Source organism: Erinaceus europaeus, chromosome 8 (genome assembly GCF_950295315.1).
Source record: "Erinaceus europaeus chromosome 8, mEriEur2.1, whole genome shotgun sequence".
Taxonomy (NCBI): Eukaryota; Metazoa; Chordata; class Mammalia; order Eulipotyphla; family Erinaceidae; genus Erinaceus; species Erinaceus europaeus.
Genome location: NC_080169.1, coordinates 86689318 through 86710893, shown reverse-complemented (window position 1 = coordinate 86710893; position 21576 = coordinate 86689318). Strand labels below are relative to the sequence as shown.

General features: G+C 36.0%; 1 protein-coding gene across 2 annotated transcripts in view; it reads left to right on the top strand.

Moving 5' to 3' along the window:
* Positions 1 to 21180, top strand: part of ASZ1 (ankyrin repeat, SAM and basic leucine zipper domain containing 1) — an 81873-nt gene extending 60693 nt beyond the window's left edge. For both annotated transcript variants that reach the window (XM_060195717.1, XM_007525445.2), the window contains 3 exons: positions 12836 to 12941; positions 13663 to 13776; positions 20767 to 21180. In XM_060195717.1, the coding sequence (XP_060051700.1) occupies positions 12836 to 12941; positions 13663 to 13776; positions 20767 to 20919 (373 nt within the window). In that variant the 3' untranslated portion in view covers positions 20920 to 21180. The remainder of the gene's footprint in view (positions 1 to 12835; positions 12942 to 13662; positions 13777 to 20766) is intronic.
* The last annotated feature ends 396 nt before the right edge of the window (positions 21181 to 21576 follow it).

The following is a 21576-nucleotide window of genomic DNA, read 5'->3' as shown; positions in this document are numbered from 1 at the left end:
CACTCAACATGATGCCTGCCTGCCTGCCTTTCTTCCTGCCTTCCTTCTTTCCTTCTTTCCTTCCTTCCTTTCTTTCTCTTTGATTTATTTATAAAATGGAAACACTGACAAAACCATAGGATTAAGAGGGGTACAACTCCACACAGTGCCCACTCCAGAACTCTGTATCCAATCCCCTCCCTTGATAGCTTCCCTATTCTTTAACCCTCTGGGAGAATAGACCCATAATCATTATGGGGTTCAGAAGGTGGAAGGTCTGGCTTCTGTAATTGCTTCCTCACTGAACACGGGCATTGGCAGGTTGATCCATACTCCCAGGCTGTCTCTCTCTTTCCCCATTGGAGCAGGGATCTGGGGAGGCGGGACTCTAGGACACATTGGGGTCATCTGCCCAGGGAAGTCAGGTTGGCATCATGGTATTAACTGGAACCTGGTGGCTGAAAAAAGAGTTAAGATAGAAAGCAGAACAAATTGTTGACTAGTCATGAACTTTTAAAAGGCAAGAATATTGCAGATGAAGATTTGTGGTCTCTGTTTTGGAAAAAGCTAGTAGATCTATTTTAGGTATATTCCAAGGGGCCCATGACTTTACTAGTTTTTGCCTGAGCCTGACAGCTAATATGCTCATGGACCCAAGTTATCTCATGTTTACCAGCTGCATAGTACTTCATTGTGCATTTGTACCATAATCTCCTTAGTCATTCATCTGTCAGTGGGTATCTGGGTTGCTCCAAGTTTGGGGTAGTACAAATTGTACTGCAAGGAACATTAGTCTGCATAGGTCTTTTCAGAAAGCATCTCTTCTTAACTAATTCTCCCTGCTTACATTTTTAAAACTATGTATTTTGTCATATATTTATTTATTGAATAGATACAAAAATATTGATAGGACCAAGTGGAGGTGCACCTGGTGACCATACCATGTTACACTGTGCAAGCACCCAGGTTCAAACCCCGGTCCCCAACTGCAGGGGTAAAGTTTTGTTGAGTGGTCAAGCAGGACTGCAGGTCTCTCTCTCTCTCTCTCTCTTTCCCTCTCTATCCCCCCCATGCCTTTCAATTTCAGCTGCCTCTTTGCAATAAACAAAGATATTAAAAATTATATAAATAAAGAAATTAAGAGGGAAGGAGAAGATAAAAAGGGGCACTTGCATGCACTGCTTCACCACTCATGAAATTTTCCTCCTGTGAGTGGGGATTTGGCGCGTTACCTGAGTCCTTGAGCACTGTAAACATACTCTACCAGATGTCCTATACCACCTGCCCCCCCTCTCCTTACTCAGTATGGTTAGGGAACTCTTCCCCTGCTTACATTTTATTTGGGTTAAAAAGTAACAGTTATAAGGAGTAATGTCTGTGTAAAGGAAAAAATTGGGGTGGGGGGGCAGTGGTGCACCAGGTTAAGCACACATAGTATGAAGTGCAAGGACCAATGACCAGCACAAGGATCCGGGTTTGAGCCCCAGGCTTCCCACCTGCAGGAGGAGGTCACATCATAAGTGGTGAGGCAGGACTGCAGATGTCTATCTTTCTCTCTCTCTAGCTTCCCCTCCCCTCTCAACTTCTCTTTGTCCTATCCAAAAAATCAAAAGAGAAAAACAGGAACAATGGATTCGTAAGTGCAAACACCAAGCCCCAGTGATAACCCTAGAGGCAAAATAAATAAATAAATAAATAAATAAAAATTCAAAAAGGACAAATTCAACTTTGTTCTCCAGAACTCTGAAAAATACAAGTTCCTTTTCCCCAAATTTCTAAGTATTATAAAATCTTACTTTCAGTACCCTCTTAGTATTATCTTTTATTTATTTTTTTTTTACAATTCCCACCACCCAATCTCCATATCCCACCCCCTCCCCTGATAGCTTTCCCATTCTCTATCCCTCTGGGAGCATGGACCCAGGGTCATTGAGGGTTGCAGAAGGTAGAAGGTCTGGCTTCTGTAATTGCTTCCTCGCTGAACATGGGCGTTGACTGGTCGGTCCATACTCCCAGTTTGCCTCTCTCTTTCCCTAGTAGGATGGGTCTCTGGGGAAGCTGAGCTCCAGGACACATTGGTGGTGTCTTCAATCCAGGGAAATCTGGCCGGCATCCTGATGACACCTGGAACCTGGTGACTAAAAAGAGAGTTAACATACAAAGCCAAACAAATTGTTGAGCAATCATGGACCCAAAGCTTGGAAAAGTGGAGAGGAAGTATTAGGGAGGTACTCACTGCAAACTCTAGTATACTTCTGCTTTCTTACTTTGGTGCCATACTCCAAACTCAGTCAATTTCTGCTTTGCGTTTCTACTTCTTTTTTTTTTTTACATGCATAACATTCCCCAGATTCCCATTTAGCAATACAACCCCCACTATTTCATTCATCATTTTTCATGGACCTGTATTCTCCCCACCCACCCCAGAGTCTTTTACTTTGATGTAATACTCCAATTCCATTTCAGGTTCGACTTGTGTTTTCTTTTCTAATCTTGTTTTTCAACTTCGGCCTGAGAGTGAGATCACCCCATATTCATCCTTCTGTTTCTGACTTATTTCACTCAACATGATTTTTTCAAGGTCCATCCAAGATCGGCTGAAAACGGTGAAGTCACCATTTTTTACAGCTGAGTAGTATTCCATTGTGTATATATACCACAGCTTGCTCAGCCACTCATCTGTTGTTGGACACCTGGGTTGCTTCCAGGTTTTGGCTATTACAAATTGTGCTGCCAAGAACATATGTGTACACAGATCTTTTTGGATGGATGTGTTGGGTTCCTTAGGATATATCCCCAGGAGGGGAATTGCAGGGTCATAGGGTAGGTCCATTTCTAGCCTTCTGAGAGTTCTCCAGACTGTTCTCCACAGAGGTTGGACCAACTGACATTCCCACCAGCAGTGCAGGAGGGTTCCTTTGACCCCACACCTTCTCCAGCATTTGCTGCTGTTACCTTTTCTGATGTATGACATTCTCACAGGAGTGAAGTGATATCTCATTGTTGTCTTGATTTGCATTTCTCTGACAATCAGAGACTTGGAGCATTTTTTCATGTGTTTCTCGGCCTTTTGGATCTCTTCTGTGGTGAATATTCTGTCCAATTCCTCCCCCCATTTTTGGATGGGGTTATTTGTTGTCTTGTTATTGAGTCTGGTAAGCTCTTTATATATGTTGGTTATTAAACTCTTATCTGATGTATGGCATGTAAAGATCTTCTCCCATTCTGTGAGGGGTCTCTTGATTTGGGTAGTGGTTTCTTTTGCTGTGAAGAAGCTTTTTAATTTGATGTAGTCCCATAGGTTTATACTTGCCTTAGTCTTCCTTGTAATTGGATTCGTTTCATTGAAAATGTCTTTAAAATTTATGTGGAAGAAAGTTCTTCCAATATTTTCCTCTAAGTATCTGATAGTTTCTGGTCTAACATCCAAGTCCTTGATCCACTTGGAATTTACTTTTGTATTTGGTGAAATACAGTGATTCAGCTTCATTCTTCTGCATGTTTCAACCCATTGTTTCCAACACCATTTGTTGAAGAGACTCTGCTTTCCCCATGTAATAGTCTGGGCCCCTTTGTCAAAGATTAGATGTCCATAGGTGTGGGGCCTCATTTCTGGGCTCTCAATTCTATTCCACTGGTCAGTGTGTCTGTTCATGTTCCAGTACCAAGCAGTTTTGATGACAATGGCCCTATAATATAGTTTGAGATCTGGCAGTGTGATGCCTCCGGTTCTGTTCTTTTTTCTCAAGATTGTTTTGGCAATTCTAGGTCTTTTCTGGTTCCAGATAAACATTTGTAGCATTTGTTCTATTCTCCTAAAAAATGTGCTTGGGATCTTGATGGGGATAGCATTAAATTTGTAGATGGCTCTGGGTAATATATTCATTTTGATGATGTTAATTCTTCCAACCCATGAGCATGGAATATCTTTCCATTTCTTTGTGTCTTTTTCAATTTCTTTGAGTAGTGACTCATAATTTTCAGTATACAAGTCTTTCACTTCTTTGGTTAGGTTTATTCCTAGATATTTTATTGTTTTTGTTGCTATAGAAAAAGGAACTGATTTCTGGATTTCAATTTCTTCTAACTTAGTGTTTGCATAGAGGAATGCCACTGACTTTTGAATGTTAATTTTATAACCTGACACATTACTGTATTGCCTGATGATTTCCAAAAGCTTCTTGCTAGATTCCTTAGGTTTTTCCATGTATACTATCATGTCATCTGCAAATAAGGAGAGTTTGACTTCTTCTCTTCCAATCTGTATTCCTTTAATTCCTTGCTCCTGCCTGATTGCTATGGCAAGAACTTCCAACACTATGTTGAATAGTAATGGTGATAGTGGGCAGCCCTGTCTAGTACCTGATCTGAGGGGAAATGCTTCCAGTTTTTCACCATTGAGTATGATGTTGGCTGTAGGTTTGCTATATATAGACTCCACTATCTTCAGGAATTTTCCATCTATTCCTATTTTTTGTAGTGTTTTGATCATAAAGGGATGTTGTATTTTGTCAAAGGCTTTCTCTGCATCTATTGATATGACCATGTGGTTTTTGGTCTTGCTTTTGTTGATGTGGTGGATCACATTGATTGATTTACGTATACTAAACCAACCTTGCATGCCTGGGATAAACCCCACTTGGTCATGATGGACAATCTTTTTGATATACTGCTGTATCCGGTTGGCTAGAATTTTGTTCAATATTTTCGCATCTATGTTCATCAGAGATATTGGTCTGTAGTTTTCTTTTTTGGTTGTGTCCCTGTCTGCTTTTGGTATCAGGGTGATGTTGGCTTCATAGAAGCTGGCAGGGAGTATTCCAGTGTCTTCAATCTTCTGGAAGACTTTTAAAAGTAGAGGTATTAGTTCTTCTTTGAAAGTTTTGTAGAATTCATTTGTAAAACCATCTGGTCCAGGACTTTTATTTTTGGGAAGATTTTTGATAACTGTTTCAATTTCATTAGCTGTGATGGGCCTGTTCATGTTATCCACTTCCTCTTTACTTAGTTTTGGAAGTTGGTAGGTATCTAGGAAATCATTCATTTCTTCCAGGTTCTCTAACTTGGTGGCATATAGTTGTTCATAGAAGCCTCGCATGATATGTTGAATTTCTGCAGTGTCTGTTGTGATATCTCCTCTTTCATTTACTATCCGATTTATTTGGGTCTTCTCCCTTTTTTGTTTTGTGAGTCTGGCTAAAGGTTTGTCGATTTTGTTTACTCTTTCGAAGAACCAACATTTACTTTCATTGATCTTTTGTATGGTTTTCCTATTCTCAATGTTATTTATTTCTGCCCTAACTTTAGTAATTTCTGTCCTTCTGGTTGCTTTAGTGTTCCTTTGTTGTTCTTCTTCTAGGTCTTTAAGATGTGCAATCAGGCTGTTTATTTGTGCCTTTTCTTGTTTCCTAATGTGTGCTTGTATAGCTATGAACTTCCCTCTTAGGACTGCTTTAGCTGTGTCCCAAATATTTTGATAGCTTGTGTCTTCATTTTCATTGAACTCTTGAAACATTTTGATTTCTTCCTTGATTTCCTCTTTGAACCAGAAGTTGTTAAGAAGTGTACTGTTGAGCTTCCACATTTTGGCACTGTTACTAATCTTTTGTTGATTGTTAAGTGTTAGTTTAATTCCACTGTGGTCTGAGAAGATGCTTGGGATGATTTCAGTGCTCTTGAATAGGCTGATGCTGTCTTTGTGGCCTAACATATGGTCTATCCTTGAGAATGATCCATGTGGATTTGAGTAAAATGTGTATTCCAGTTTCTTGGGATGAATGACTCTGAAAATGTCCAATAGTTCTAGTTTATCTATCTCTTCATTTAGCTCCCTTATGTCTTTACTGATTTTCTGCCTGGATGATCTGTCAAGTTGAGATAGTGGGGTGTTGAAGTCCCCTACTATGATTGTGTTACTGTTAATATATTGCTGTAGCTCTTTCAGTAGAAGTTTGATGTATTTAGATGGCTTCTCATTGGGTGCATAGATATTAATAATTGTTAAGTCCTCTTGATTGACTGATCCTCTGAGCATTAAGTAGTGTCCATTCCTATCTTTTTTAATCTTATCTATTTTAAAGTCTATCATGTCAGATATGAGAATAGCTGTTCCTGCCCTTTTTTGTGGGCCATTGGCTTGAATGATAGTTTTCCATCCTTTCACTTTAAGTCTGTGTTTGTCTTGTTGCGTTAGGTGAGTTTCCTGTAGACAACATATTGTTGGGTTGTGTTTTCTGATCCATCTTCCTACTCTGTGTCTTTTAATAGGTGAATTCAGGCCATTCACATTTATTGATATCAAAGAGTGAAGATATTTTAACGCCATTCTTGTAGAGTTTTAGAGTGTTTTGATATATGTAGTATTATCTTTTAATTTCTCTCTTATTTCAATATTTTGTCTTGCCTTGCCTTGCCTTTCTCTCTCTTTCTCTCTCTCTCTCTCTCTCTCTCTTCTCTCTCTCTCTTTCTCTCTCTCTCTTTCTCTCTCTGTTTCTTTTTCTCATCACCACAATTTCACTGCTCCAGGCTGACTTTTTCATGTGTTACTTGTATGGCAAAGCAGATGCACTATACAAGGGAGCTACTTTAATGGCCCCTAATTATTCTTTATAACTCATCAAGAGTGTGACAATTTCATTTTCTACTGGCAATACAGATACTGTTCACACATAAAATAATTTTTTAGTTGGATTTTTGTCCCAGATAAGATGCTGTAAATGAGAATTGGTTACCTAGGTAAGGCAAAAGTGGTATACATACCACTGAAAAATTGGTTTCTACATATTATTTTCTGCTTATTATGTATATGAGAATTTATAACCAAGATACAGACTTATGGTTGCCATAGGTGACTACTATATTATCAGAATCCTTGAGGTACTTTAATATATGTTAGCCATATTCTCAATAGCCTATGATAAATGGATAAATGAACCAGCTAGTTTTAATATCCATAAGATAATATTTATAAATGCAAATATGACAACATGCTGTAGTCTTCCTAAAACTAGCACAACAGTTGTGGTATGTGTTAATTTTTTTAATTTATTTTTTATTTAAGAAAGGATAAATTAACAAAACCATAGGGTAGGAGGGGTACAGTTCCACACAATTCCCACCACCCAATCCTCTCGCCAATAGCTTTCCCATTCTCTATCCCTCTGGGAGCATGGACCCAGGGTCCTTGTGGGTTGCAGAAGGTGGAAGGTCTGGCTTCTGTAATTGCTTCCCCACTGAACATGGGCGTTGACTGGTCAGTCCATACTCCCAGTCTGCCTCTTTCTTTCCCTAGTAGGGTGGGTCTCTGGGGAAGTAGAGCTCCAGGACACATTGGTGGGGTCTTCAGTCCAGGGAAGCCTGGCCGGCATCCTGATGGCATCTGGAACCTGGTGGCTGAAAAGCGAGTTAACATACAAAGCCAAACAAATTGTTGAGCAATCATGGACCCAAAGGTTGGAATAGTGGAGAGGAAGTGTTGGGGGAGGGGGGGTGCTCACTGCAAACTCTAGTGTACTTCTGCTTTCAGGTATATATTTTGCACTTGTTTATGGATACATGTGAACATATGCTCTCTCTCACAGAACCTGGTGTATATCTAGGTTTTGGGATTTTGTTAGAAAGTGATCCACCTGGGGTGGAATTAGAGAATGCTATGAAAGGAAAGGTCTCACCCGAGTAATGAAGCTGAAGGGTTGTCATTCCCCACGTGAAGTCTCTGAACACAGTCTGAGGTGAAGCATGTTGAGGTGGCAATCGTTGCGTTGATTATGTTGCGAATCAGCAGATGCAATATTATTTGATATGGATTGGTAGAGGCATGCGGGAAAGTGGGCCCTATCCTAAGGTTCCAGGACTGGGAGAAATATAGGCTGTATAGTGGAGATGTGAGGTTCCTGCTGCCTTAGGGTTCAAAAAGACAATGGATAGTTAATGTTATCATCACATTATTTGGTAATTGGGTTAACTTTGAAAAGTCCTTTTGTTAGGGTTTGCTGTATAATACCCAGTATCTTGTAAATAGCTGTGCCACTGGTTGCCTCTGATCTACTTGGTCTAGGCTTTTGAGAGAGTCCACATATCAAATACACAGCCTATATATTAAGAAGACTCAGTCTGTGTTTTAAAAACTTCAAGACATACAATTAATTTTTCCCCTCATTAATTAACTAGTGATTTATATGACTACACTTTACTAGAAGTGTACATAAACACCATTCCCACCACCAAAAGACTGTGTCCCATCCCACCCACCCATCCCCACCCCCCACTGGCCCAGGAAGCTGCATGTCTACCCCTCACCACAGGGTTTTTACTTTGGTGCTCTACTTTCATTTTAGAGATAATATAATTTCAAAATTCCTTGCCATTTTAGAATTTAACAAGTCTTTCTTCCCAGAGATACTTTAAATGTTCCAGAGTTTTTGAAAACTAGATTGCAAAGTTACATTAATTCTCATTATCTTGATGGATCTTTTTATAAAAGTAGTTAAAGTCAAACTTTATAGCTATACAACATTATAGTTCTTAAGTATTTTAAATGTATTGTGAAGGATCTCAGTTGTAAGGATTTAGAATCAGCAAACCTACAATATTTCTTTCCATGTTTATTGTTTCTGTGAAGAGATAGTTTAAGTTCTACATATCTGACTTACAAATTAAGTTTTTATTTTAACTTACGTGTATGGAGCTAGGGATGCCTTGTGAGTTTACTTTGTGGGATTTAATATACTAAAGAAGGTGTAAATTTGGCTGGTGCATTTACTTAAGATGCTGAGTATTTTAAAAAAATTAAATGAAAAGACATAAATTTCAGGAATTTGACCTTATTATTAAATCACAGACTTTGTTTACATGCTGTTATGGAAAAGGTTTTACTTCCCATTTGTTCAAAGTCAATCTTTAAAGAAGAAATTAGTCATTAAGTCATAAGAAAACTAACAGCAGGAAAAGCTTAACTGATTGATTATAATCTTTTAGTAATGTGATTTCAACAGTTTAGCTACCAATTTATTTTAAGATACTTTTTGCCTTATGTGTTAAATTTTCCAAAATGGTCTGTTACAAGAACACATATGCAGAATACATTTGCTTTTCCTATACTTAGCCATAACATGTTTATAGAATTAGATAACTACTGCATGATTTCACTCATATGTGGAATATAGATAACTAAAGTAAATAAACTTGCAAAAATAATAGTAACCAAATGTCTCTTAGACTTCGTGAGAATTATGGAGGTTATCAGAGGGATAAGGAGCATAGGACTTTGGTGGAGGGTGAAGTGACTTACATATGTAAGGGTATGATATCCCTGAAATCTTACTATTTTATAGATCAATGTTAAGTTGCTAGTTATTAAAAAATTGTTTAAAAATTAAGGCAAAAAAGGAAGTAATCTGACAGAAGATGACTTAGTTGTTTCTATAATAAATACATTTAAACTATTGCTACTTTGAGATATTTTGAACATAAATAGTAAATTTTCATCCATGTCTTGAAAATTGTCAACAATTTCTACCCCAACTTTTTCTCTGTGCCTACACAATTTATATGTTACTGTTATCAGAGATATTAAAAAATTATATCCAGTAAGGAAGCCACCTGTCCTTCAAAAGGAAAAATTAGTATAGATACAAAACTCTTTAAAAAAATAGTTGTTCATGGGAGTTGGGCAGTGGCGCAGTGGGTTAAGTGCACGTGGTGCAAAGCACAAGGACCGGCATAAGGATCCCGGTTTGAGCCCCGGCTCCCCACCTGCAGGGGCATTGCTTCACAAGTGAAGCAGGTCTGCAGTTGTCTGTCTTTCTCTCCCCCTCTCTGTCTTCCCTTCCTCTCTCCATTTCTCTCTGTCCTATCCAATAACAATGACATCAATAACCACAATAATGTTAAAAAACAAGGCAACAAAAGGGAAAATAAATAAATGTAAATAAATATTTTTAAAAATTTAAAAATAGTTGTTCATACATAATATTTATAAATATTGAAATTGAAAACTAAATATTTAAACAAAGATATTTGAATTATAATGCTTTAGTATATTTTATCAGTAAAAATATTGTAAGACAGTGTCATCAAAGTGTTCATAAACTTAAAAGACAATATAAAATGAATTATGCAGAATAATACCAGTTGTAAATATGTATTACAAAATACTGGAAGGAACATGTTCTGTAAAAGAATATTAGGAGGGAAATAGTATCAATTATTATATTCAGACACTTTTAAATTATCAGATTTTCTACAGTAAGTACTTCGTACTTTTATTTGGAGTACATTCATTAGAGTAAAAATTTCATCCTAGGTTTGACTTCTTTTTTTTTTAATGTTTATTTATTTTCCCTTTTTGTTGCCCTTGTTTTTATTGTTGTAGTTATTATTGTTGTTGTTCTTGATGCCATCGTTGTTGTATAGGACAGAGAGAAATGGAGAGAGCAGGGGAAGACAGAGAGGGGGAGAGAAAGATAGACACCTGCAGACCTGCTTCACCGCCTGTGAAGCGACTCCCCTGCAGGTGGGGAGCCAGGGACTTGAACCGGGATCCTTGAGCTTAACCCACTGCGCTACTGCCCGATTCCCAGGTTTTGACTTCTTAAAGCTTCTGTTTAAAAGTTACACAGTTACTTTTGTACTTTTTATATTTTTATTTAATCTATTAGTGACTTGATAACTGTTACAAGATCACAGGATTACAGGGATATACTCGAACAGTTCCATACTGCACCCCACCCATGACCACAGTTCTGTGTCCCCCTCAACCTCATGCCTCCTCCCCTGCCAACCCCACCAAGGATTACTAACATAGTTTTCACAAAGTCTTAGCAACAGTTTGACTCTTTGTTTGTTTGTTTGTTTGTTTTGTTGCCTCTTATTATCACTGGGGCTTGGTGCTGGCACTACAAATCCATAGTTCCTGGCAGTCATTTTTTTTTTCTTTCTATTCCATAGAAAAAGAGAAATCTGGACCTTTAGATAGCGATTTTCCTTTCTTTACCAGAAATGCCAGCGGTTCTCTGATTAAATTCTTGAGTTGTTTTGTTGTAATATTTGTTTTCTGAGGGACAGCCGACTTTTCTGTGACTAGATCACCATAACTCTGCCCTGAAAGTGTGCTTTCTGTAATGTTTCATATGCATAGTGTGGCCTCATGGTATTAGAAAATGAAGCAAAATCTTCTAGCAGATGGAGATCTACTGCTTATTTATATCAGTAGAAAAGACATGGTAATTTGTCTTATTATTTTATTACCTATGCCATATGTTTAAATAAGTATAAAATTATCAGAGCTTCCATATAAAATTTTATAAGTTATACATAAAGTGGCTGCATTGTACACGTCATTGATTTGAGGTGGAAAGTGATATGTACATGTCATCTATGATATATGAACTATATTCCTTTTTATAAGTTATTCATATTCAGTAGCTCTGAGAATATTTTACAAGAAAACTATATTTTGCATTTATTGAAACTGCACTTTTATTAATAATGTTACTTGCTTATTTGAACTGAGTTATCATTTTTAATTTCTTCTGAATAAGAGTTTTATTAGTTTGTTTCTACATCACAGTGTTTGCAAATTGTATAGAATAACAAATCACTTATCAATTTAGTTTTAATTTTTATTGAGGTAATACTGGTTTTACACATAAGTTTCAGTTGATTTGCATTATCAGTTGATATTCTGAATCATAATTCTCAATGGATATTTTCCTTGAGACCATTTGGTATATATATATAATGGCCTAAATAAGTTTATTGACTAGTTATTTCACTAGTCAATAAAATTTAAGAATTTAAAAAGCTATAAAAATCTGTCAATATAAATATTACATTGGAACAGAAAAAAACTATAGGTTGACTGCTATTTTATAATTGTACTCAGTTTTTGTTCTTTCTAGAGTAAATATAAGGAAAAATAAACTAAAGAACACAAATTTACTTGAAATGATTAAAAATACATCCCTGGCATTGGATATGCCATAGTAATATGCTAATTCTCATACTCATATTCATCCTCTCTTTTTCTCTCTATTCTACTATCTCATAAATAAAATAATTCTTTTTAAAACCAGTTGTATCTAGTCTTATTTTTTTACTTTCCTATGATAGTGTAAACCATGAGGACCTCCTACACCTGTGCCTCTCTCGCATACAGAATCCCTTCAGTTCCTCACATACCTGTCAAACTTATTCGTAAATTCTAGAATTAATTCAGATACCATCTCAGTGAAGTATTGTTAGTTATATCCCAGTTATGCTAAGTTCATAATACCTGAGATTTAGATATCTTACTATAAAACAGTATTAGAACATCTGCCTTAAAGGATTTATTAGGAGTATTAAAATAATCCATGTAAAATAACTAGTAAAAGTACTTTCATGTAATTGATACTAAAATATGTATTTACATTTTATTTATGATAAATAGGATAAGAGGGGTACAATCCACACAATTCCCAACACCAGAGTTCCCTATCCCATCCCCTTCCCTTGAAAGCTTTCCTGTTCTTTATCCCTCTGGGTGCATGGACCCAGGGTCATTATGGGATGCAGAACGTTGGAAGGTCTGGCTTCTATAATTGCTTCTCTGCTGAACATGGGCGTTGGCAAGTTGATCCATACTCCCGGTCTGTCCCTATGTGTGTAACATATTGAACTTGAACTATGAGGACCTGAAGATTGGATTTAGGCTTGTTTGTACTCAGTATCTGTTTCAATTTATTATGCATATTAACTATCCTGAAATATTTCTTAAAGAATCTAATAAATACTATGATTAGCCATTGATATACAAGCCCAATAGAATGTAGCTAATTGTTTATCTTAGTGATTCCTGTTTATTTCCTTTCTTTAGTGGTGATGAGTTCCTCAACTTTCTTCTGAAGTTAAGCAAACAATGTGGTCATTTGATAACAGCTGTACAGAATATTATTACTGAGTTGCCTGTAAATTCTCACAAGGTATGCTAAAAAGAAGGATATGAATACTGAAGAACATTCAAAATATGTTAATAATAATTCACCAAGTAGTACCTATGTATTAAAATTGAATCTACCTTCCACGAAGTTGTATAGCATCTAAATAAGTCAATTTGTTTAATTTTATCACCTTTGTATCCTAATAGTAAAAGGTTGGGTCCTAACTCTCAAGAAAAGGAAAATAAGTCAGAAAAAAACCCTTAAACTGCTCTGTATTTTGAAATTACCATTTGTTCTTAAAGGGAATTTGAGGGGGCCAGATAGTGTACCCAATTAAGTACATATACTGATATATGTTCAAGGCCTGGGTTCAATCCCCTATTCCCTACCTGCAGTGGGGATGCTTCACAGTGAAGCAGATGTCTTTCTCTCTCCCTTTCTACCTCCTCTTACCCTCTCAATTTCTCTCCCTCCTGTTGAATAAAATGGAAAAAATTAAAATAAAGAAGGAAAGAATGGCCACCAGCAGTGGTGGATTCATAGTGCTAGCACCAAGCCCCAGTAACTGGAGGGAGGAATAAAAGGAATTTGATTATATAAAACATAAAATGACAGGAGACCCTTTCCCTCCCCTTTCTCTCTCCTTTCCTCTCCTCTTTGTCTCTGTCTTTAAAAACAAATAATATTGTATAATTTTTGTGTGTATGAAGCTGTAAAATGATGCTCTCCATTCTTTAAAATGTAATTTTGAAAATATTAACAGATAGTCCTAGAATGGGCTTCTCCCAGGAATTTTACTTCAGTTTGTGAAGAACTCGTTAGTAATGTTGAAGATTTGAATGAAGAAGTCTGCAAACTAAAAGACTTGATCCAGAAGGTATATTTTTATCATTTTTAAAAGTAATTTATGGGCCAGATGGTGGCACACTTGGTTGAGCGTCCATGTTACAATGTTTAAAGACCTGGTTGGAGCCCCTGATCCCCCACATATAGGGGGAAAGCTTTGCAAGTGGTGAAGCAATGTTGCAGGTGCCTCTCTGTCTCTCTCCCTCTCTATCTTCCCCTTCCCTCTCAATTTCTGACTGTCTCTATCAAATAAAGATAATAAAAAATATGACAGAAATTTTAAAAGGAAAGTATTTATAGCACAATAAGACAGTGAAGCAATTCTGACAAGAGCAGATTAATAAGTTGTTGAAGGAATTTCCCCAAAAAAAGTGTGTGTACATATATTTATATTTCAGAGGTCAGGAGATAGCTTACCTGTAGAGTACACAGTTTACCATGTGTGATTACCCTGGGTTCAAGCCCTTGGCCATCACATGGGAGTACCTACATGGGAGAGGAGAGGTTGACAAAGTTTCCTGAGTGGTGAAGCTGTACTGTGCTTGTCTCTCTCTCTGTCTCCTTCCTTCTATTGAAAAAAAAATTTCATTCAGCTGTGGTATTGTGCAGGTATGGAGTCCCAGTGATAACTCTGATGACAACAATAATTGTGTGTGTTTTATATGTATATGTGTTGATGTATGTATATATATATAATATATATATCAACATTTGATTTAAAATGCATATTAGATGAACAATTTCTATATCATTTTCATTTCTTTATACTATCAGGGAAAATATATTACTCTATTTCTGGTTTTGAGTATACCAAACTCATATTCTCATGTGAGACTGATGGGACAATTCCTTTCAAAATCAGTATGGCCTGAGGAGATAGCATAATGGTTATGGTAAAAGACTTTCATGATTGGGGCACCAAAAGTCCCAAGTTAAATCCCCAGCACCACCATAAATCAGAGCTAAACTGTGTTCTTGTAAAAAATAAAAACAAGATATGTCAAGATTTTTAAAAATATTCATATCTTTTAATAATAGTTTAATAGTTCCAAAATTATCTGTACCATACCGTTTTATTTTAAGAGAATCATTTAAGTATGGTAACACATTTTATAATAAAATGCAGCCAATTGATAAAAATATTGTAAATCAAATATCAACTTGCTGAAGATATGAAATACTTGTTTGCATGTAAATATGCAAGAATTATAAACATAACATGTTTATTAGCTCTACTAATGACATAGGATTGTGGATAAATTACTTTTCAGGCTTTCTTTTTCTTTTATTTTGACTTTGCAGGCTTTCTATAATACATTTTATAATTTAACATTTAAAAGGAGAATGGATATTTTAATTCTTATTTATTTCTTTATATTTATTTATTTATTTACCAGAGCACTGCTCACCTCTGGCTTATTTATGGTGGTTCAGGAAATTGAACCTGGTACTTGAGAGCTTCAGACATGAAAGTCTGTTTGGACCTTGAATATAACCATTATGCTATCTCCCCCGCCTTTAATTCTTATTTCTATATTAACATAGAAGTATATATCTGGGAGTCAGGCAGTAGAGCAGCAGATTAACCACGCGTGCCAAAGCGCAAGCACCTGTGTAAGGATACGGGTTGGAGCCCCCGGCTCCCCACCTGCAGGGGAGTCGCTTCACAGGCGGTGAAGCAGATCTACAGGTGTCTATCTTTCTCTCCCCCCTCTATCTCCCCTCCTCTCTTTCTCTCTGTTCTATCTAACAGTGATGACATTAAGAACCACAACAACAATCAACAAGGGCAACAAAAGGGAAAATAAATAAAATTTAAAAATTAAAAAAAAAATTCACAATAAAAAAGTATATATCTTGAAGACAGTTTCCTCTTTTAGAAAAATGTCTAGGGCAGGGATAGATAGCATAATGGTTATGCAAAGAGACTTTCATGACTGAGATACCAACAGTCCCACTTTCATAAAGCAGAGCTGAGTAGTGCTCTGATAAGAAAGAAGGGAAGGCTGGAATAGTGCAGGTGAAGAGTTGGGGGGGCCCCTCCATTTTGTAGATAGCTAGTAGGCATGTTTTAGTTCTATTCCAAAAGACCTGTGGCTAAACTTGTTTGTTTTTTTTTCTTTTTCTTACATTTTTAGAGGGATAAAGAATAGGAAAGCTATCAGGGAGGGGATGGATGGGATACGGAGTTCTGGTGGTGGGAATTGTGTGGAGTTGTAGCCCTCTTATCCTATGGTTTTGTTAATATTTCCTTTTTATAAATAAAAAAAGAAAAGAAAGAAAGAAAAGAAAGAAAGAAAGAAAGAAAGAAAGAAAGAAAGAAAGAAAGAAAGAAAGAAAGAAAGAAAGGAGGGAAGGAATGAGGCTATAACAAAATTTAGTTTGCTGAAAAAGGAATGTTAGTTAAGGCAGGTAATAAGGGAAACACTTTTTACTCAGCTCAAGATGAAAGAATTCACATCAGAGTTCTTCAAATCTTTGTATTGCATTTGTTATCTGTAAAGATTTTTGTAAAATAGTTGATCTGAAAATGAGACTATGCATTACAGCTTTATAGTTTCAGTTTACTGGGTTGTTGGAAAAGTCATCACATACTATTTTTGTTTTTCTGTGCAGAGATACAACCTGACTTTTCTGATAATCTAATATGTCCTTTAGAAATATTTTGTTTGTGATTTAATAGTGGTTTACAAGGTTATAAAGTTACAGGGGTATAGTTCTATACAACACCTACCACCAAAGCTTTATGCCCTTCTCCCCAAGGGTAACTATCCTATTTATCACAGTTTGGCAACATATGTCATTTAATATTTTGCAAAAATTTTATCCAAAAAAATTATAAGGGTTGGAGAGAGCATTGAAGACTGAGTGCAAGATGGTAAAAAAAGAACTTTTAAGTTAGTGATAAGAATGGTGTGCAGACACATATCACAGGAAGATATGTGTTAACATGTCTTATAAAAACCATTATTTTCCCCCAATAAAATAATTTCTTAAATGTTTTCCTCAAAGTAAATTTCAGATGTTTCAGGTAATTTGTTATTCCAGCTACAAACCTATGTTAAATTATAATGAGTTTTTAATAGAACAGAAAAATATGAAGCAAATTCTATAAATAATAAAGAAATACACACATTTTAAATGGAGCAAATGAGCAATATATAAGCATTCTTACAGAGAGTAGTTGCTTTCCAGTGAAAGTCACCATAGAAGTTGTGCTGTTGCTGACCTTTACTCATTCAATAAGCCTAAGAGAGTGTTGCTATGCGCCAAGTAACTGCTGCATAGACCAGAGAGCCACATGAAAATCACAGCCAGCATCCTTCATCTCCCCTACTTCCATCTCATCTAGAACTCAAGGAAAATGTTACTGGATTTATTTATACCATATTGTTTTTCATTGAGATCCAGAAGAAATTCAGAAGGATTTAAATAAAGATATTCTTGAAAAGCATTATCCTCTAATGTTTAATGTTGAAAATCCTTCAGGATAGATCATTGTTTCACTTCTTTAAAATGAAAAATGTAGCTGGGAGGTGGGTGGTATGGATGATAGAGATGAAGCTAGAGATACCAGATTTTTCAAGCAATGAATTTAATCATTTGCTTTAAGTGTGGCTTAGACTTTAAAACATAAATAATTCAATCAGAGATTTATATAAATAAATATTTCAACTTTGCTTAAATGGAACATCTTTATTCTATGACCTATACCTAGGAGCTGTGTACATCTGTAAGACAAGCCTTCAAAACACATTGGTTATAATAGTGGTAGATATAGTTCTTTAGGCAGTATTTTGGAACAAGTTAATGAATGAGTTTTAATTTTCCATATGTCTTAAATAAGTAGTGATCAACATAATGAAATTTGATTTTGAGAATAATGTGGGCTTCCATACTTGGGAGTGTCTCTTATAGTTAGAATATTTTAGAGTTTGCCAATAATAACTAAAGGAACTTTTTTAAAGAAATACATGAAACAGAGGTAACAAAGAAAGAGAGAGGGTGGGAGAGGTCAAGGCTAGACTCTAACACCACATCACTCTCTTTCAAGCCGACACACCAACAGGCTCCTGTCAGAAAGGGTCATTCTAAGTAATTGATTAAGAAAAAGAATGACTGTCTCAGGATTCAGCAAATGGAGCATCAGTGTCAAAAAGGAATCTGTTGCTGAATGAAGCCATTTGGAAGTTAAGAAAAGGATAGCGTATTAATGATATTGTCATTGAAGTGCATTTTCTACTTTAATTTTGCAGACTTTTATAATTAAATACTTATATTGTAGATTTTAGAAGTGGTAATTCCTACTAATGTTGAAAATATTTGCATCACCAGTGCAGCACAGGATGTTTTTAGTAAATATCACTCTATAAATGTTCCTGATTCTTTTTTATCTTTCAAGTATCTTTTGGTTTCTGTCAGTTCTCTATCTTCTACCTTCCCCCAGCAACAATTGTGTGTTTCTCACTCTCACAAACACCTATACATACACAAGAAGCAGTTAATAATTATGGGATATTCTTTAGCAAAAAAAATTTTCTTTGAAAGCACCTTTGAAAACTGATTTCATATACTTTTATTACTGAGATTTTTTAATCTGTTTTTTATTTCTTTATTGGGGAATTAATGTTTTACATTCAATAGCATACAATAGTTTATACATGCATAACATTTCCCAGTTTTCCATATACAATACAACCCTCACTAGGTCCTCTTGTCATCCTTCTTGGACCTGTATACGTCAATTCCAGTTCAGGTTCTACTTTTTTTTTTTTCTGATCTTGTTTTTCAACTTCTGCCTGAGAGTGAGATCATCCCATACTAATCCTTCTGTTTCTGACTTATTTCACTTAACATGAATTTTTCAAGGTCCATCCAGGATTGGCTGGAAACGGTGAAGTCATCATTTTTTATAGCTGAGTAGTATTCCATTGTATGTATATATATTCATATATACCACAACTTGCTCAGCCACTCATCTATTATTGGACACCTGGGTTGCTTCCAGGTTTTGGCTATTACAGATTGTGCTGCCAAGAACATATGTGCACACAGATCATTTTGGATGGGTGTGTTGGGTTCCTTAGGATATATACCCAGGAGAGGGATTGCAGGGTCATAGGGTAGGTCCATTTCTAGCCTTCTGAGAGTTCTCCAGACTGTTCTCCACAGAGGTTGGACCAATTTACATTCCCACCAGCAGTGCAGGAGGGTTCCTTTGACCCCACACCCTCTCCAGCATTTGCTGCTGTTACCTTTTCTGATGTATGACATTCTCACAGGAGTGAAGTGGTATCTCGTTGTTGTCTTTATTTGCATTTCTCTGACAATCAAAAGACTTGGAGCATTTTTTCATGCGTTTCTCAGCCTTTTGGATCTCTTCTGTGGTGAATATTCTGACCATGTCCTCCCCCATTTTTGGATGAGGTTATTTGTTGTCTTGTTGTTGAGATCTGCAAGTTCTTTATATATTCTGGTTATTAGCCTCTTGTCTGATGTATGGCACGTAAAGATCTTCTCCCATTCTGTGAGGGGTCTCTTGGTTTGGGTAGTGGTTTCTTTAGCTGTGCAGAAGCTTTTTAATATGATATAGCCCCATAGGTTTATGCTTGTCTTAGTCTTCTTTGTAATTGGATTCGTTTCATTGAAGATGTCTTTAAAATTTATGCGGAAAAGAGTTCTGCCAATATTTTCCTCTAAGTATCTGATAGTTTGTGGTCTAACATCAAGTCCTTGATCCACTTGGGATTTACTTTTGTATTTGGTAAAATATAGTGGTTCAGTTTCATTCTTCTGCATGTTTCAACCCATTTTTTCCAACACCACTTGTTCAAGGGACTCATCTTTCCCCATCTAGTAGTCTGGGCACCTTTGTCAAAGATTAGATGTCCATAGGTGTGGATTACTGAGAATTTCTACAGAAAAAAAGAACCATGTAAGATTTTGTTGGCATTTGTTCTTGTAATTATGTTTAAATGAGGATTAAACATCTATGATGAGACTTGAATCTTCCCAGATTTATTAAATTTCATGTATTATAGATAAGCTTAAATAATGGTTAATTTTTTGCAAAAAATTAACTAGTTTAGAAATAGAAAGTTTTACATTAAAGTAAGTATCACATAACCATAAATGGCTTTAAAATGTAGTCTAGGAACATTTATTTTGTGAAAACTACTAATTAATTTATATGGGACCTCCACAAAATTCAAAATTTCTTTGTTTCTTTTTTTTATTTTTTATATATCATAATAGAGTAACGCCACCTGTTGCTTCTGTTCTCTGTGGTCTAAGCTTTTAGGAGAGTCAACATTTCAGACTCGGCCTATGGTCTGTGCATTAAAATAGAGCACTGCTCAGCATTGGTTGTGCCCTCAAGGATTAAAGTCTTGCCTAACCATTATACTATCTCCCCTACAAAAGACTGTCTTTCAAAATGTCTCTGTTTACTTAAAATCTTCATGGGATTGTTGAGTCAAATGGGAAAACATAAGGTGAAACTTGATCTGGTAGTGGTATATAAGATCAAAACAAAGGAGCCTGGGGAAGGAGGGAAGAACAAGATGAAGGGACGTTGGAGTCCTATTGTGTCTCCTAGACACTAGTCAAGGGGAGATGAAGAGGCTGTGCCTATGTATTAAAGACTATGCTGTAAACTATTAACCCTTCAGTAAAAAGAAAATCTTCCAGGGGCTGGGTGGTAGAGCTCCTGGTTGAGCACACATGTTACACTGCACAGTGATCCAGGTTCAAGCCCCTGGTCCCCACCTGCAGAGGGAAAGTTTCATGAGTGGTAAAGCAGGGTTGCAGGTGTCTCTGTCTCCCCCTTTCTCTTGATTTCTGGCTGTCTCCATCCAATAAATAAAGATAATAAAAATAAAAAATAAAATCTTCCATAGGAATCTGAATCAAGTGATTTAATATGGGTATTGTGGTATTTTTTTTTAAAGCAAAGGTGTCTTCAATTGTACTACATTTGTATTTTAAATTATTTTTTTCTTTTTCTCATACTAAATATTAGTTGCAAAATGAACGAGAAAATGATCCAACTCAAATACCATTAATAGAAGAAGTTTCTACTTGGAATAGTAGAATTTTGAAGAGGACAGCTATTACAGTATGTGGATTTGGATTTGTTCTTTTCATTTGCAAGCTAACTCTCCAGAGAAAATAGCTCTAATATTTGTTTTATGTAATGTATCTGTAACTTGTTCAGATTATATTTAAGTTTTGCTTTTAATCATTTGTGGCAAAATGTAACTGGATTCTATGCACAGTGCTTCTTAGGAAAATTATTATAGCATAAAAAAAGTTCTTCATAAAGTGATATAATTTGTTAAATTTTTGTTAATTTTGATCAAGCTGTAAATAAGAACTGATTAAGTTTTATCCTGACTATCACATTCAAAATAAAAGTTTTCCTATTACTTCTTGACATTTAAAATAAAAGTGTATTCATTTATCACAGTAAGTATCACAGAATATATGTATGGTGTCCTTAAATTAATAACTTTCCTTTGGTCTTTGTTGTTTCATTATTATGTACTAAGAAATTCTTATTTTTAATTAGATGACATTTTAGAACATTAATTTTGAAAGCATTCTAGATATTGAATACTACAAAAGACGAAGATAAAATGTGGAAGTTTTGAAACTTGAATGAAAAACCATACCAGCAAGATAGTTCACCTAGCTTCCTATGCACCCCAGGTTCAACCCTTAACTCCATCAGACTGGTGGAAGTTTTGGTGTGTCTTTCCACTCTATCTTTATGTGTCTTTCTATGAAAAAGTTGCTTAGAACAGTAAAGCCCTGTTGACAAGAAAAAAAG